A 19154-nucleotide genomic window follows, 5' to 3' on the forward strand; every position below is an offset into this window, starting at 1 on the left:
CAAAAAAACCCAACACACACAAAAACAAAAATAGCAGAAACATAAAATACCAAATACACTAAAACTCAATAAAATACCCAAAACACAAAAAGCAGAAACACCAGAAATAACAAAAACAAAATCATCTAAAACAGAGAAACCAAAATACACAAAACACAATAAAATACCCCAAACACCAAAAAGTAACCAAAAAGGCCATAGATACACACATAACACCAAACATACCAGAAACAAGAAAACAAAAAAACACATTACACAAAAAACACCATAAATTAACCAAAACACGAAAACGACCAAAAACACCAGAAACATAAAAATACCAAATACACCAAAACTCCAGAAAAAAACGCAGAAACACAAAAAATGACAATAACAAAAACAACAAAAAAACAAAGAACCCAAAATACACAAAACATAATAAGATACCCCAAATAACCCACAAAAAATACTAAAGACATCAAAAATACCAGAAACAAAAAGACACAACCCCCATATCCAAAACACAAAAAAACAGAAACACCAAAAATGCCAATAACACCAAAAACACCAGACACCACACCTCCAACATACACAAAAACACCATAAAATATCCAAACCACCAAAAACTATCCTCCCCCAAAAGCATACAAAAAAATCAACCAAAAACACCAGAAACAGAAAAAATACCAAATAAACCAAAACATCCTAAAAAATTCCAGAAACACCAAAAAACAAAAACACCAAAAATTGCAAAACACAATATAAAACTCAAAACACCCTCACAAAAGATACCAAAGACACCAAAAATACAAAAAACCCAAAATGACGCAAAATCCAAATAGCCAAAACACAAAAAAACAAAAAACAACAAATACACCAAACCCCCCAAAATCCACCAAAAATACCATAAATAGAAAATATATCAAATACACCAATGCCCTCTAAAATACCTAAAAACACCAAAAATACCAGAAACACCTAAATTCCCCCTTTTTTACCAAAAACACTGAAAATCATAAACCTCCACAAAATAACAAAAAACAAAACAAAACGACCAAAAATACCAGAGTGTACAAAAATACCAAAAGACATTAAAAAAACACAGAAAAAACCCTAAACAAACACACAAAAAAACAAAAATAAAAATCACAAGTCAGTCAATAACTTTGAAGAGACTGTATAACACGCCGAGTCAGCAGAACTTCTCTGTAGCCACGCCCACTTTACATTCCTAACGAAAATATTTTTCACACGTCGACTGTATCTGAGAACTATCTGCAGATTTCCTGTAGCCCTCTTTCACGTTGTAGAGGTGTGGCCTCCAACAAGCTCACTCCTGATTGGAGAGAGTGGTTGCCATAGAAACACCGACTCAGACCTTCTTGAACCAATCTTTTCTTCCTGAGGACGCCTGGTTCCAACAATTTTGTGCAGCAACGATACAAAGTGAAGCTAAAGTAGATCTGAACATAGATGTGATGAAAACCAGCAGAACAAACTGGATCTAAAGACTAAAAACTATTAAAAACATTCTGAAATTCCACTCATCTACAGGAGGAAGAGTGAAGTTTTTCCCATCAGCACTTGGGAAGGAACTGTTGCTCGCCGCGTCTTCATGCTCCGTCTGTCCGACTAACAAACTGAACCTGAGTGTTGTGGTTTCTCTTGTCCACATGCAGCCGGCGCAGCTGCCAGCCCGTTAAGCTGTCACCTTTCCTCTCTGCCTTCTTGGGATTAAATATAATTGGCTCCTGCGGGACTTCACCATTTTATCTGTTTCCTCCTGAAGTTTGCAGAAAAGCCGAAGCAGAAACAGGCCAATCAGGCGGCTTGTGGAGGCCTCCACCAATCAGCTGGTGTTCCACTAACGAGGTTCGTTACAGAGGCAGCAGCAGACCTCATTCGTAATTGAAGCTTAATAAAGGACGTGGGCGAGAGCAGAAAGGTTCGGCTCCATTAGAGGGGTGTGCCATTCGCCTGATTTTTAACCATCAATTAGCTCCGCCTCCATCATTTCTGTCGTGTGATTAAAGAAAAAAAAGCCATTAGTGAATTTATTCTGTTTATTCCTTTTAATTTGTGACTTCAGTCACTGTAAGAGCAGGACAGGGATCCATTCCAGCGGCAGTGCATCACAAACTAGCATCAACTTAAAAAAATAAAGGATGTTTTTAACAAAAAGGCTGCTTTCGGGTGTTTTCCATACATTTTTTATGAATTTTCTGACCTTCGGGCTAAAAGAAAATCTGTGAAAACAGAAAAATGTGTTTATGGTGGAAGAAAACCTGCAGGTAGAAACTGTAACTTTGTCCAAAAACAAAACATTTCTCATAGTGTAGTCAGAAACAGTCAAGGTTACTTATGGTCCCTGAAGTTAAAGTCTTTTTAGCCAATTAGCTATCACAGTGTACCAGATAAGAAATTAGTTGAGAAACACCTGTAGTTTCTCAGAGATGTCAATCAAAGAAACACAGCGCTAAATGTGTTTAAAAACAGAATAATACACAGGGTATAGTCAAAAACAGTCAAGGTAACAGGAAGCTCAAGTTTTCTGGAGTTAAAGAGTCATTGACCAATCACAGTGTACCAGATGGGAAATAAATGGAAAAATGCCTGTAGTTTCTCCGAGCTGTCAATCAAAAAACACACCACTAAATAAAAAAAAAACATTGTACAGAGTGTAGTCAGAAACAGTCAAGGTTATAAGAAGCTCAAGTTTTCTGGGGTTAGTGTTTTTAGCCAATGAGCTGTCACAGTGTACCAGATGAGAAATAAATCGAGAAACGCCTGTAGTTTCTCCAAGCTGTAATTTCAAGTTGTGCGTGTGTAAATTGTATTTTTGGTCATTTTTGTACGCACATTTAGATACAAAATGTATTGTATGAGTTACAAATCAATTACACACACAAATAAGACTATTTTCTAATTAAGGTCATTTAATTCTAATAAATGAACATTTTAAATGTAGATTTTTAAAAAGTGACATCTAAGCTTCAGTTTTCTGCATCAGTGACTGAACTCTTTTTTTAATGTTAAATAGTTTTTAGAAAGTCTAAAATATGAAAAAAGAAAGATTTGAACAGAAATGACATCCTGGTCGATCAGAAGGAAGCGTCTGAACGGCGCTAAAGAGGAAGAGGAGGAGCTAGCAAATGTTCAGAGGTGTAAAAACTGATAAAAAACATCTTGTAGAATTTATTTCAGCCAAATGTTTCTGGTCATTTATGAGATCTTAGATAAATAGATTCTGTTTGTGTTCTGTTGTTGGTCGCGGCCTAAAGACACAGAGGAATGAGGTGTTCCCTCCAAATAAAACATCACAAAAGCAGATCATCCTCACACCTATTTCACATTTTTAACAAAAAGGTTTTTTTCTTCCAGCACAAAAGCATCTGCTTTCAATTCAGTCAGAAAAACTGCAGAATTTTCTCTTTATGTTGGAGTGAAAGGATGGAAAAATCTCCTGAGATCTCTGACAAACTGCTGGAGGAGTTCAGTGAGGAGAGTTTGGTTTTCATTTTTCATGAGCCGCTCATCAGCAGAGCAGCAGCCAAACGGGATGTCATGTTTTAACCACATCAGTGTAATGATGTGGAGCCTTTATGTAAAGCTGATAATGGAAAAGCGTGCGCGCGCACGTGCACTTTAGAGAGAAAAAAAAGAGTAAAATAGAGGATTCCAGGAAACACCAGGGGGCGCCAGACATCTGCATGTTCTTCCTCTGGAGGGTTTGGTTCCCTCTTTCCATCATCTCTTTTCTTTTATTTTATTATGTATTTTTATTTCATTTTAATCTTTCCTTCTTGTTCTTTTTCATCTCTTTTTCCTATTCTCCCAGAAAATTTTTTTAAATAATAATTTAGCCTCTTTTTCCCATTTTCATCTTTTCCTTTTCCTTCTTCTGTACTCCTTTTTTATCTTCCCCTCTTTCCTCTCTTCCATTCTTTCCTGACCTACTTCAGGCTTCATTTCGGAGTTTTTATCTTCATTTTTAATCCCGTCCTTCCCCACTTTTTATTTTCCTCTTTTACATTCTCTCCCAGCGTTTTTATTCCCTCTCTCGTCCTTCAAGGCCTTCTTCAAGGCGCTGCCTTTTTTTGTTGCTCAGTCATCTTCATCTTCGACGTTCCTCCGTCTGAGTCCGGATCAGAAATCAAATTTGTGGAGGACAGGCGGACGAGTCCAAGCAGACGGATAGATCTTCTCTCCATCTTTGAGACGTGTTTGTGAAAAAAACGTTAAACTGAAGATAAATCCTCTGATGGGATGGAAAGAGGAGAGGTTGACGACACTTTAGTGCAGCGTGAGAGAAAGTCGGAGTCGTCTTGTAGAAACAGTTCAGTTTTATCTCTTTAAACTTTAATACGCTCGTTTCCATCTCCTGCAGTCGGACGTCTCGGCGTGGATTCATGCCTGAAAACGCCTTCAGGCTGCAGGATTCTGCAGGAACCGCCATGAATGAAAAACGGCGACTCGGCGTTGATCAGCTGAACGACATCGTCCAGGAGGAACCGTGACCCGCTTTGTTCCTAGACGGAATCAAACGTTGATACGTGGGAAGAAAAGAGGAACGTTTCTGTTTTCTTCTGCTGACGCTTCAATCATGAAGCTGATGAATGAAAGACTGGGAGTCAGAGAATCCAGATGGACATGAACCGCAACTAATCATTTCTTTTTAGTGATCAATTTTAAAACGATTGGCACTTAAAGGACCAAATCTGAGACCTGATTGGTCAAAGTTCATCCAGGTTTAATGTTTTGTACGATAAGCCCAAAAACTGACATAAAAATGTGAGTTCTGGACGCAGAAGTCTGAATTGTGCGTTTACTTTTCACAGGAAGTGGTTGCTTGAAGGTTTAATGAAAACTTAACATTTACCTTCATATTCTGAGGCCTTTTTCATTAGAACATTTCAGCCTGCCCAGAGGGATTGTGGGTAATTTCGCAACAGCTCAGATCGGTTTCTAACGTTCGCGCTGCAGCTCTCTCGCCGGTCCAGACCCGATTCCCTCCGCAGGTGTGTTAGTCATCAACTGCAGACTCAGACGGCGTCACAGCCGAGCCGCCAGCCACCTGGAGGTCAGCTGACGCGGCGGGCGCCCACGCGGTCCACGACCTGCGTGACAGTCTCTGCTGAAAGCTGAGCGGACGGCAGATGAGAGTTAGTCAGACTTCAAGGAGGAAACCAGAATAAACCCTTTGAGGACGAGAAGATCAGAAGATCAGATGGAAGCTGAGACGTCTGAGTGAAGGAACCGGACGCAGTTCAGACAGGAACCACCAGGGGGCGAAGGTCACTGAAAACACAGAGGTCGCAGCGTTTAGAAGCAGATGTTGATTTATGGACAAAATGTTTAAACTTTATCATCAATAATTCACAGTTATGGACAAATGTTTGTGAACATCAAGAAACGAGCTGTCGTCTTGTAGAACCAGAACAGTTCACCACATAACCTCTAGGGGGCGGTCACAAGTCAGTCTCAGCTCTCTGATGAAAAGTTTGTGTTAAAATTAATCTGGATGATTTCATACATTTTTTTTCTCTTCAGGACAGTATAATCAATCAATCAATTAAACATCCAATCAATCAATCAACAAATGGATTAACTGACAAAACAAAGATCCAATCAACTGACCAGCCAAACATGGTCGATTGATCGATTGACTGACCAATAAATCAAGCAAAAACCAGTCAACCAATTTACAGACAAAACAAACATCAATCAATTGATCAACCAACTATGATCGATTAATCAGTAAATCAATTGATCATTTAATCAACCAACCGACCAACCAACCAATCAATCAATTGATCGATGGATTGACCAACCAATTAATCAACCAACCAAACAATCTATCAATTGATTAATTGATCCCCCAATCAACTGACCAGTTAATCAATCAATTGATGGATCAATAAATCAATCAAACAACCAGTGGTCCCCAACCTTTTGGTGGCTGCGGATCAGTCAACCCATGAAGATTTCACCATGACCGGGGGGTAGGGGCCGATTTTCAAAATAAAAGTTTTCTGGGATTTAAAAAAAAAAAAAAAACGTGTTTTTTTATTAGTTCTTCCGCGGCCCGGCGACAATTGATCCATGGATCGGCACCGGTCTGTGGCCCAGTGGTTGGGGACCACTGAACTAGTCAATCAAAAAATCAATCATTCAATCAATGAACACATCCATCAATCAACTGATCAATCAATGATTGACTGACTATTAAATCAATCATTTTAATCAACCAATTAATCAATTAGCTTGTATATAAAGCACTAATAAAAGCAAAAGTGATTTAAAATAATAAAGATCTCTGACAGGCTGAAGCAGGAATGACGTCAGGATGGTAAATACACAACAGTGTTGTGTTGTATCTGGACTACTATGACAAACATCCACCGCGATAAATGTCTCACAAATCAGACTCGCTAACAATTCCTTTTTCTGACTCCGCCCTCGACCACACGCCACACTCATGAAGACACGCCCACATCAAAGATTCATCCCCTCTGGACGGACACAAACAGGAAACTACTCAAACTCCTGTCAAAATAAAACGCACACTAAAAATACAAAAGAAAACCAATCATCTTTCAACAGCTGGGGTTTTTATCTGGTGCTGAACTGGTAATTCTGAAACGGTTCTGGTCCGGAGCTCGAACCCGAACTTCAGAAAAAGGGTCAGGGTGAAGGCGAGCACTTGAATGTGTCGTAGATGTTTTATTTCCTTCTTTTAGAAAGTTTTCTCACACACTGAAGTAAAGATGGTTTTCACTGTTCGTCGCCATGACGACGGCCTTTTCATGGAGCAGCGTACACGTCGCTCTGATCCATCGGGTCGCCGAGTTAGAATATTTCACTTTAAAGTCCAGACAAACTTTCCTTTTGGCATTTTTACTGAGGCTCCACCCACCCTCATGGCCACTCCCATTCTTATATGAGCCCGCCCACAATCACTGGAAAGGTACAATTTAGTCTGAAAGAAGAATTTTAACCCTTTTTTTCTTCAGCTTTTGACTGAAAATATAACTTCAATATTTCTCTTTCCAAAGAACTCTGAGGAATTTGGGATTTTGCGCCGTTTCTAAATGTTTTTCTTCTGTCTGGGCGTCTGGGTCCTCGTTTACTGATGGAGTCGATCCTCCGGCCCAAATGACTTCATTAGCAGTGACTCTGTGCAGATTTGAAAACGTCTTCTTAAAATTCTGTGAAGTTCTGTAAAAAAAAGAGCATCATCAGCCGTTAAAGCCACAGAAATTACCCAGCAGCCTCGGAACACGTCTAAAGTACCAGAGGACGGCTTCAATTCCCCGCAGCAACATTACAGCCACAAGCGCCTGCAAACAGTCAATTAAAGGAAAAGGCTCCGGTGGAATCAAAGTACAACAGATCCAGAGTCAGCTCCCGCCGGAGCGCCGCGGCCTCATTCATCAGGAATTATGACGCATTTACATGCCGCGCCGCTCCGGTGCAGCCGAGGAGCGTTTCTACATTAGACGTGAACAAAGAGCCGGCACTAATAAACGGTCTGACTCAATGAGAGCGTGAAGGAAATCGGAATAAAAGGAACCAAAGAAACCAATAAATGTCGTTTTTCTGCTTCGCTTCACAGAGGGAAAAGTGTTCAATCAAGTTAAGTTTTTAAGATCCATGAAGTTTCCTGCAGTGAATCGATGCTGAGCGACAGTGAAGAGAAGACTCCTTTAACCCTTTAAAAGACCATACCATTAAAAAAATCCACTTTAGGAACTTTAAAGTGTTTTAGAACGTTCACTCCTCACTATATAACTGCACTCTGAGGACCAGCCCCTCCCATACCCACAGAAACAAGTGAGTTCTCACCAGCTGATGTCACAAAGTGAGAACCGCCCCTTCCAGGAGGAATCTGGACTATTAGCTCCGCCCCCAGGCTAAACACACACACACTTTCATTTTATATGGACATCCATCTCCGGCTTCAGGACAGACACCGATCCATGAGTCTGACTCTGCCAGATCTCCACTGGACTTCTCTGGAGCCAGAACCAGAACATTCTCTTGGTGTGAAGTTTGTTCTCCATCAGCTAAAGAAAAGATGGAGGAGGTTTCCATCAGACGCTGAAGCTTAGAGCCGTCATTCTGTCTTTACAGGTGGGAATCTGGTTTGTCCTCACAGAGGAGCTCCTCCATCACGGACGTCCTCCTCAGCAGCAAACACAAAACATTTCTGGAAATTTGAGGAAGAATTTTCCAGATTCTCTGCAATGTTGGAAGATGATGTCGTGCCTGTTTAGACGTTTGCTGAGATGGCCCGAAGTTTGTGATGAAGGTTTGCTCTGGACCGCGGCGATAATTCTGACATAAAAGATGTGATCAGATGGAAAAACTGACTTTGTCTGGTCATTGACCCTCCTGACTCAGATGTCTGTTTAATCTTTTGATTTCGGCTTCTCCTCCTCAGATTTCAGCTCCTCTTCCTCAGATTTCAGCTTCTCCTCCTCAGATTTCAGCTCCTCTTCCTCAGATTTCAGCTTCTCCTCCTCACATCTCAGCTCCTCATTTTCAGATTTCAGCTCTTCATCATCAGATTTTAGCTCTTTCTCCTCAGATTTTAGCTCCTCTTCCTCAGATTTCAGCTTCTCCTCAGATTTTAGCTCCTAATCCTCAGATTTCAGCTCCTCTTCCTCAGATTTCAGCTCCTTCTCCTCAGATTTTAGCTCCTCTTCCTCAGATTTCAGCTCCTAATCCTCAGATTTCAGCTCCTTCTCCTCAGATTTCAGCTCCTCTTCCCCAGGTTTCAGGATTTCCTCCTAAGATTTCAGCTTTTCCTCCTCAGAGTTCAGCCCTTCATCCTCAGATTTCAGCTCCTCATCCTCAGATTTCAGCTCCTCGTCCTCAGATTTTAGCTCTTCATCCTCAGAATTCAGCTCATTCGCCTCGAGTTTCAGGTTCTCTTCCTCAAATTTCAGCTCCTCCTTCTCCTCAGATTTCAGCTCCTAATCCTCAGATTTCAGCTCTTTATCCTCAGATTTCAGCTTCTCCTACTCAGATTTCAGCTCCTCTTCCTCAGATTTCAGCTCCTCTTCCTCAGATTTCAGCTCCTTCTCCTCAGATTTCAGCTCCTCTTCCCCAGGTTTCAGGATTTTCTCCTTAGATTTCAGCTTTTCCTCCTCAGAGTTCAGCTCTTCATCATCAGATTTCAGCTCCTCATCCTCAGATTTCAGCTTCTCATCCTCTGATTTTAGCTCCTCATCCTCAGATTTCAGCTCCTCATCCTCAGATTTCAGCTCATTCGCCTCGAGTTTCAGGTTCTCTTCCTCAAATTTCCGCTGCTCCTCCTCAGATTTCAGCTCCTCCTTCTCCTCAGATATCAGCTCCTCCTCAGGACTCCAGAGTTTGGAGGAGTTTTCAGGCTTCTGTCTTCCTCTGCCTCCTCCTCGTTCCGGTCGTGGTCGTCTCGGCGTTCGCCTCGTTTATCTGGTTTACAGAGGATGCTCACTACGGCGGGAAAACGTGTGGAGCTCCTCCTAATCAGGATTCATTTCTGTGTCACTCCGCCGTCTCTGCTTGTGTGGAGTCCTGCTCTAAACTGCTTCAAGCCCTAATTTTCCTAATTCTATTCACTTAGCTCAGATTTAATTGCACGTCACATACAATCAAACGCACGGTTCAGCATCATTAGGCTGCAATCATAGCAGCGTTTGAACCTGCAGCTGAACAAAACGCCAGCAGACCAACAGTGGCATTTTCAAACTAACAGTGTTTCTGAGATCCGGCTGGAGATGGTGGCGGCACGCTCAGCTGCCTATCGCGCCGCTCGCTAAGCCATCCATCAAATTACGGCGGTAACCCGGAATCCGGCATCGACAGAAGACAGAGAGGAACCTGAGAGGGAGGAGATAACAGAGAAGGAAAAAACGGAAATAATACAACCACAGAGGAAAGAGTGAGAAGAAGGTGAGAAGAAAAGAGGAGGTGATGAAAATGTGACAACAGATTAGAAATGTGCAGATAGGAGGCGATAAAAGGAGGAGAAACTCATCAGACGAAGGAGAAAAAACAGCAAAGTGTTGCGTTTGAAGCCCAGAGAGAAAAGCAGAGAAATGAACTTTTGTTCCAAGTAAACTTGTGGATTCTTGCATTTATTAGTAGAAGTCAAAAACGCTTCGGTTTCATGACTCCAAACCTGCAGAGACCAGGAGAAATATGCAGGAGGAGGAGAGGAAGGTGATGAATTATTCCAGGAGTCTCTGTTGGTTTACAGAAGAAACTCAACTCAGGTGTTTTGCTGAAGTCACTTTACTTTAGAGGAATTCTGAAAATGAGAAATGAGCTCATGAAGTTCACGGCCTGATCCAACCGAAGCAGGAAAACACTTTTTGTTTCTCCAGTTTATGATGACAGAAAACAGACAGATTCTCATCTTATGACCTATAAACAAATGGAAGCGTTTTTGGCATAAAAAGAAAAAAAATACAAAGACATAATAACAGTTTTGCTTTTTTTTTTACAATTCTTTTTATTTTTATTTTTTACTTGAAAAATGCTTCATTTATAATAATTTTTTGCTTTAAACATGTTTTTGTTTTTCTTTTTTAATAATAAAAATATATAATTATATTGCCCCTTTAACATTTTTGTTTGTTTTTAAATTTTTTGTTACACTTTCAAGATAATTATTTCATTTTGCATTATATAATTTAAGTACAAAAATCGTAAATATCGTTTTTCATAAATCAGTCTGGGGAGCGAGGAGACGAGGAAACATCTTCAAATCCATCAGTCTAACCACTGCGGTTCCAGAAAGATCCATGGTGTTGGATTGAGATCGTCTTTGCAGTCTGGATTAACGAGTCGGTCTGGATTGACGAGTCGGTCTGGATTGACGAGTCGGTCTGGATTAACGAGTCGGTGTGGATTAACGAGTTGGTCTGGATTGACGAGTCGGTCTGGATTAACGAGTAGGTCTGGATTAACGAGTCGGTCTGGATTAACGAGTCGGTCTGGATTGTGCTCAGCTGTCGATCAAATCAAACAGAAAAGGACATTTGGCGTATTGTATTGACGATCCCTAATGTTTCTGCAGCTCTCTCTGCAGGAGGCGGAGCCTATTTCATCAATACCTTCAGTAATTATTCATTTTTTCATAGCTACAAACCAAAATGATTGTTGATCCTTTCATCTTGATGTAATCCTTTAGTTCCTGTTCTGCAGGTTGTTGTTTTTGTTTACTCTAACATTCTTCCAGAATCAATAATGATGGATTTATCGTTAACATTTATGTTCCTCTTCATGTCAGAACATCTGCTGAGACCGGCCCACAGATCCACAGACTCTGACAGGAATGTGAGGAGAGCAGCGATAAGCCACGCCCACAATGACTGAACCTGCCAGTGATCAATATCATGGATGAAGGAGAGGAACTCTAATCATCTACAGGGAGATGAAGCATCAACCAGTCATCTGATGGATCATTGTGGACCCAGACGTTCACACGCCCACGACATCAGAGTGACGTCATCAGACTGATGATGCAGGACGTCACGTTTGATCATCTCTGCTGATGTTTAATCAATAAGACTTTTCAGCTTCAGGAGGACGTGTGGAAACATCTCAGGACAAACTGACGGTTTCATGAATCCACCTGGATTTGGATGCAGACCTTTGACTCTGAAAAAAAAACACGTTTTTATTTAAAGTGTTTGAATATTTATGCCAAATCCTCCAGACGGACAACGATCTCACTTTATACTTTATACTGTTTTGGATTATTATTGGTGATTGGATAAATAATATCATTCCCTTCTTATGGAATTAATAAGAACTTCATTTACCATTTAATTTGATCAATACGTGTGAATATTTTTAATGATCTTGTGATGCTAAAATATAAAGAACTGATTAAGAACCAGATATTGATAATTATAGAAAAATAAAACGTTAAGAAAAGCATAAACGGGTGAGATTATATAAATTCACTTCCTCACATCATTATTAAAGCAATTAATGAAACAAACTTCATATTTCATGATTTAAATCTGTATAAGAGCTAATAGACCAACTTATGACAGAGTGAATATATTTGAATGTTTTACATGTTTAGAATTATATTCATAAATAGCAGTTTTTGTGACTCCTTTCTTTGCATTTATTTGTCAGTCGGGGGTGAAGTTGGCATCTGATTTTTTTAGCTTCCACTTTAAAAGTTACAAGTTTAATGGAAAATCTAGATCATATTTAATCGTTCTTACAGGAACAAATATGATTTAAAGTTTCTGCAGAGATTTCAGGATAAAGATAAAGATTAGTATGAGGTCAAATCAGGATCAGCTTAAAGTGAACCAAAAACAGATTGTAAACTTGAAAAATAGACATTGTAACTGAAAAAAAAATTAGAAAAATTGAAACCTGAAAAAAAAATTTTGAATATTTGAAAAAAAAAAGTTTTGAAAATTTGAAAAAAAAACTGACAGTTTGAAAATTGTGTAATTGTGAAATTGTGAAAACTTAAAATAAAATAAAAAAATAAATGTAAAACAATGACTGATTGAAAACAAACTCTCCATTAGTAACAGTTGCTGTTTTTATTTTTTATCTTCACTTTCAGTCCTCAGTTTACAGCTGAAATTCTCTTGTCGAGTTTTCACTGCTGAGCCTAATTTTACACGGGGGCGGGGCTTAGAGCTCATTGGCTACCGGGACACGTTTCCCAGGGGGGACAGATGACGCCTCAATACACATTTTCTCCACTTTTCTCAGACACAAATGGACATTTTTACACTTTTCTCTCATTTTTTAGTCTCACTGTTCAAACTTCCAAAGAAAAAAGAATCAAATAAGTTTAATCAGGATGAAGATTTATGTAATGCTGCCCAGCTGCACATCTGCGTAAAAAGCAGCACAGAGGAGATCGACTGACAATCATTTTTTTAATCAGTAATTTTTTAATTTATAGTTTTTTTATTTCAATTTTTTTCAAATTTTTCTAGATGTATTTTTTTAAGTTTCCAGTTTTTTAATTCAAATTTTCAGTTTTCAAACTTTCATATTTTTCAGTTACAACATCTATTTTTCAAGTTTTCAATCTGTTTTTTCGTTCACTTTAAGCTGATCCTGATTTGACTCCATACATTACCCACAGAAGTTAAAGAAAACGAGGGGATAAAATAAAAAAATCGACGCCCACTTCTGGGCGTTGATTCTGTTTGATTCAGTTCACTAGCATGTAGCTGAAATATTAGCAAAACGCCAAATTAGCCTTAAAAGTGGAAAAGGTCTAATTTAGCCAAAACAGTTCGGGGGGCGGGCCAAATGTGGAGGAGGGCCGGATCCGGCCCGCGGGCCGTAGTTTGGAGACTCTTGTTTTTAGACCTCTGAGACTCGACTCTATCAATTTTTACTCTGAGAATCGAGAAAATAAACTCCACTGATCTAATCGACGCCTCCGTCTCTCAAACCGATGAAGAACCTCAATAAAGTTTTTACAAACAGTAAATCTGATCAGAAGTTCGAGTTCTTCCTTCCTCTCAAACTGGATCCAGAATCAGCAGAGAGTTTACGGCAGAACCCGTCCTGTAGGTTGTGTTAACATTCAGACTTCCTCTCGACGTCCTCCTCTGTTTAGGCGGGAAAAAACGGCATGGGGGGGGGGGGGGGTAACGAGCGAGCTGGAGGTAATGGGTGGAAGAGTTTGATTGTAGGAATGACTCACATTTTAATGTGTTTTCTCATTAAAGACGGCGTCTCACATCGTGGTGTTTGGAGCTGAAGGCTGTTAGCGGCGCCGCCACCGCCGGCGTCCGCTCTTCAGTAAATCAGCGTCTTAAGAGTTTGTTTACATGAGTGGGTTTCACTTACAGACAACCTTCTGCTAAACTGGAGGTTTTTTAAACCTTTTATTTCAGCTTCTTTATAAATTGTCTCTCTGGTTATTTATCTTTTTCAAATCCAGATTTTTTCTCAGACATTTTTCTGCATTTTTATTATTGTTTGATCTGAAAGCTGAGAATGTTCCGTCTTCTGTTCTGCAGAGAAACCTTGAGCTTCATCAGTTTATTTCCAATAAACCATCAGCTCTTCATCGTCTCCACATCACAGACAAGAATGAAGAATTCACTCGACCTTCGGCTGAAAACGAGAAATCTTTTCTTTTCATTCATGATTCCTTTCAGTCAGACGTGATTACTGATCCTCCAAAACAGATAAACCTGATCTCTCCACATCATCCGTGTCTAACATACATGAAGCTGAAACTTTAAACAGTAGCTCCTCCCACTCGTGACGGAGAGCTGAGATTACGAAAACATTTTTGTGAACATATGTTTGTTGTGAGCGCAGCATCATTATGATGAGGAGGAGCAGAACAGTCCTGGTTCTGTTGATGCAGAAGAACGGACCGACACATCCTCTCAACTCCTCATGTACAGTGTGGACGTTTGGTTAAAGGGTAACCGAACCCTAAATCATCTTTTTTTGGCTGTGACATCTGTAAATGAGGCCATAAAGGTGCTGTCTGTTGGTCACTGCCAATGTTTTTGTCAAACAAAAAAATAAACTTGTTAAATTCTTGAAAATATTGTCAAAACTGTCTGTCTGCTGCCCCCTACAGGTCCAATCGAGGTATTACATTTTAATTTTGGGATTTTCAGAAGTCTGACGTCATGATCTGCAGTTCCAGTACTGATAACAGTCCTGCCCCTAAGCCCCGCCCCTCTGACTGGATTTTTCATATTTTGGCTGTATGCGGAGTCAGTCTCCAACTTCCCAGTTTGGTTACCCTTTAAGAACCTCTCCAACTTTTTGATGTTTTGGGTGTCCCCAACTCGTCCTTTTTTGACATGCTGGCTGTTTGCCGTTAAATTACGGGTCTCTAACCTCCAGACCGCGAACCAGTCCAGTACCGGGACGTGGAGCGCACCAGTACCCTAACCCAGTAACGGTTCACATCCAAGCCCAGTTTTGGGCCCAGTACCGATTCTTGTACTGGTTCGGGTCTGGTACTGGGTTAGGGTACTGCACAGGGTCCTGCACAAACAATCTGCATGTTTGGAATTTCTTTAACTTGTCAGGTTTTACCAAAAAAGGCTAAATTATTTTTTTTCTCAAAATGAGAATTTCCTGCCCCTGCTTTTGCTTTTTCATTCTTTTTCTGTCTCGTCATTCTTGACTTTATCTTCTTTTTGAGATTCTGTTCCGCTTTTTCCTGCTTTGACTTTCTTTCTGTATTTTTAGAAGTGTAACAACATTATTTTTGCTTCCTCTTTGTCACATCAGGTTGATTAGCTCTTTTTCTTTTCAAACTCTTGGAAGAGTCTCTCTCTGCTAGCTAACTTCCTGTTGACGGAATGTTCCATTTCTGTAGACTTACGGGGGAGTTTGAAACACTTTCACATGAGCGGTCTTCTGCCATCTCCATTATTTATTTATTTTACTGAGTTAAATAATGATGCCCATAAAAACTATTTTCTTAAATTTGGGGCCCCAGACAATCACCTACTCTTCCCTAATGGTGAGTCCGCCCCTGGCCTAAGGACACTGTACAGCTTCCATTATCCTCACCCATCCGTCATGACACACTTACCACACGTGCATAAATGGTACGTTCCATTTTCTTGAAGTGCCGTACGAGCCTCCAGCTTCCCTTAAGATGCAGCCGTTCCTCTACGACCTTCCATGGACCCGGACAACCCAAAAACCTGCAGCTCCGGGACGGGTCAAACCCCCCACACGCATCAATGGGATGAAGGCTTAGTTCCTGGACTTTTGTCTGGAACGTTCTGCTCTGCTCAGGTTCAGCTCAAACGTTCATAGTTACCACCATTCCAATCCTAAAATGAAACTAGAGATCGAGGATGGTGAGAATCTTCATCCTGAAGATGAAGGTGATGAAAAGGTTGAAGAAGATATCAGTACATGTCTTTACATTGATTCCTGAGACCAACGCGGCCTCTCGCTCTGATGTAATCCTCTGAAAGAGATCCGTCCTGATGGAGGCTCGGATCACAGCCGAACTTCTGAAAAACTCTAAAGAAGAGTGAAACTCCGCCTCCTCAGGGAGGACGGAGCTCCGAAGATCATCAGAAAAGCAAAGATGAATGGATTTCTAGTTTTGTTCAGTTTCAGCCCCCCACCTCCTGAGGAGTCGCGCCTCTGCCTTAAAGAATCAGAAAAGTGAAAACATGGTGATGAAGACGGCGGCGGTTCGCCGGCAGCAGCTGCTCCTCGTTATCTCTTCCCTTTTCTTTCATTTCCTCCGCCGCTCTCCGCCTGTTTGAATTTACTTCTGCTTGTTGTGTTTCTTTGTTTCATGCACACAGCAGGCAGTCTGTCAGCCGGTGATTAGCGAGGAAGACGGAACGATGCCGCGGCGCTTTGAGCATCAAACGCAGGTGATAGACTGCTGCAGGTTTCAGGATCGGCGGCGGGAAAAGGTTCCTTTTAGCCTGACGGACAGAAGAGGAGGGCCTGACTTCCGGCCTCGCCTCGAGGTGAAGAAAGTCTTCATTTCTCCTCCGCCACATCCTGAACGTTAGTTGAGCACTAATGATGCATTCAGGTGCCTCTCCGCGGCGTTGGAAGTTCGGTCAGGTTGGCGGGGAGCAGCCTAGTGTGAAATTTGCTCATTAACGGGGAGTGAAATGTGGCCTTCATGTTGGTGTTCCTCATCAAAGCTTCTTCTGTTTTTCTGTCTGCACGTGTCGCCTGCAATAACAACGATCCTCACGCGTCACACTCGCAACAAAACGAGCCCAACACACAACGCCAAACAGCTGCAGCGTGAACCTGAGAGGAGGACCACGGGGCGTTTCTCAGGGCATGTGTGGTACAGCTGCCGCATCATCAATTTCTACCAAACCGATGAGTTTTTAGCCTCAACGATATTAATAATAGTTACTTTTGCTAAAAAATATTGATGTATCAGAGATTACAAATTATTGCAGTATTTGTCATATCGTGATACTATCGCGATCGTGATGCTATTGGTATCGGGATAATATCGCGATCGTGATGCTATCGGTATCGTGATACTATCGCTATACTATCGGTATCGGGATATTATCTTTATCGTGATACTATCGGTATTGTGATACTATCGCGATCGTGATACTATCGGTATTGGGATACTATCGCGATCGTGATGCTATTGGTATCGGGATACTATCGCGATCGTGATGCTATCGGTATCGTGATACTATCGCGATACTATCGGTATCGGGATATTATCTTTATCGTGATACTATTGGTATTGTGATACTATCGCGATCGTGATACTATCGGTATCGGGATACTATCGCAATCGTGATGCTATTGGTATCGGGATACTATCGCGATCGTGATGGTATCGGTATCGTGATACTATCGCGATACTATCGGTATTGGGATATTATCTTTATCGTGATACTATCGGTATCGGGATACTATCGGTATCGTGATACTATCGCTATTGTGATACTATCATATGTGGCTGGTATCGTGAGCCACATATCGTGAGTCACATCGTATCACGAGTTCCCCCTTAGATTGCCCCCACGTCCAATGTCTAAAATGTTTGACAGATTAATAGTGTTAGGGGTGTGGCCTTCCAACAAGCTCAGTCCTGATTGGTCAGACGGTTGCCATAGAAACACAGACTGACTCGGATCAATACCTGCTTACTGAGGACGCCTGGCGCCAATACATCCAACACTGAGACTCAACTGACTTAATTTGGCTGGGACCGGAAACCATTTTTAAACGTGTAACGTCAGCATCAGTTCTGAGGCGCCAAAAAGCAGAAGGAGGAGACGCCGGAACCAGCTGCTCCTGGAGGAAATCTAAAGCTGAAATCTTTCTATTTGTAGTTCCTGAAACTGAAATCTCCAATAATTCACCAAAAATCCTTGTAACCACGGAAACTTTCAAATAAATATATCAGGTTGACAGAAACTCGTGCAGTCATGTGACTCCTTTGTTTTGTGAGATGATGTCTGTCACAGCATCCTGAAAAGCCCTGATGAATTTCTCACAAACACACACAGACTGTGTTAACTGTTAGATTGTGTTGCAGTAAATCACAGCTATGACAGATGGGTGTTGCCAAGGGGAAAATATATAGCAATTTAAGCATCACAGTCTCACAGTGAGTAATGGCAGAGCGGCGAGAGCGAGGGAGCGGCGGGAAAAAGGCCAGAGACAGAAAAAGTCAGAGCTGAGCGTCTGACAAACTGTCTGCCGGCTCTCATCCGTCTCCATGTCTGCTCGGGTTTGGATCCATTCATCGCGGCGTTTTGTCAGCTGTCTGTTGGAGATGTGAATGTCTCAGAATGTGACGCTGAATTATGGCTCCGCCGCTGATGTTGACATCTGGAGGACGTCAGTGTGGAGCTGACGGGATCTGCCAGCAGCCGAAAATAACGCCGGAGTAACAGGAGGTTCTGACTCCGCGCAGACACAACCGGAACAAAACGACGGTTTTCAGAGCCGACACTGTGGAGACGAAATGTTTGCAGAGTTTTGGTGGTTTGTGACAAAAGAAACGTCCATCTTTTGGGGTTTCTTTGGTAACCAGAGTTTGATTTTCCACATTTTTTCTGAACGGATCAAATAAACTGAGTTCAAACCAGAGTCTGTGGCGGTCCACGTACTGATCGGGGACAGCAGGGGGCGCTGCACCGGAAAACGGTTGGAAAAAAATCAATCTGGAGGCAGGTAAGGTTTTATGCTTACATGAGTGGCTCTACGGCGCCACCTGGAGTTTACCTAAATCTCTCAAACATCAAGTCTGAAAAGTTTTACTTTTAATGTCTGGAACCTGTTTGACAGCAAAAGATCGTGTTCTGATCCGACTGAGACAGAAATCAGATGTCGTGGGAAGCGGGACGGGAACACTGACCGGAGATTGTGCCGCTCATTTCAATGTTTTAGAAGTGAACAATTTGAGGGGATAAAGTAAAGTGGGAGTTCTGTTGAGTCCAGCCAAAGCTCCGCCCACCTGCCAATCAAAACCAGGAAAAAAGAGTCAATAAAAAAAGAATCACTAAGCCTCTAGTGGTCATTTTAGGAACTGCAACATTCATTACTGTGAGGGGGGCTCAGCAGTTTGAGGATCTTCTGAAGTGTTTATATTTATTATTTTGGTCAAATCTTACCAAAGTGAAGTATTAAGGTCATCATGAATTTAAATAATAATTATGTAGGAATACAGAAATACAACT

General features: G+C 41.3%; 1 protein-coding gene across 2 annotated transcripts in view; it reads right to left on the bottom strand.

The window, feature by feature from the left end:
• Positions 1–2017: 2017 nt before the first annotated feature.
• The window catches only part of LOC112152862 (thyrotropin-releasing hormone-degrading ectoenzyme), a 225333-nt gene continuing 208196 nt past the window's right edge, over positions 2018–19154 (bottom strand). Inside the window, exon 21 of one of the 2 annotated variants that reach the window (XR_004947204.1) lies at positions 2018–5277. Coding sequence is in view for 1 of the 2 variants with exons in the window: in XM_024282721.2 (XP_024138489.1) it covers positions 5275–5277 (3 nt within the window). In the remaining variant the exon portion in view is untranslated. The remainder of the gene's footprint in view (positions 5278–19154) is intronic. The other variant, XM_024282721.2, reaches the window with a different exon arrangement.

This window comes from Oryzias melastigma, linkage group LG23, assembly GCF_002922805.2.
Source record: "Oryzias melastigma strain HK-1 linkage group LG23, ASM292280v2, whole genome shotgun sequence".
Lineage (NCBI taxonomy): Eukaryota > Metazoa > Chordata > Actinopteri > Beloniformes > Adrianichthyidae > Oryzias > Oryzias melastigma.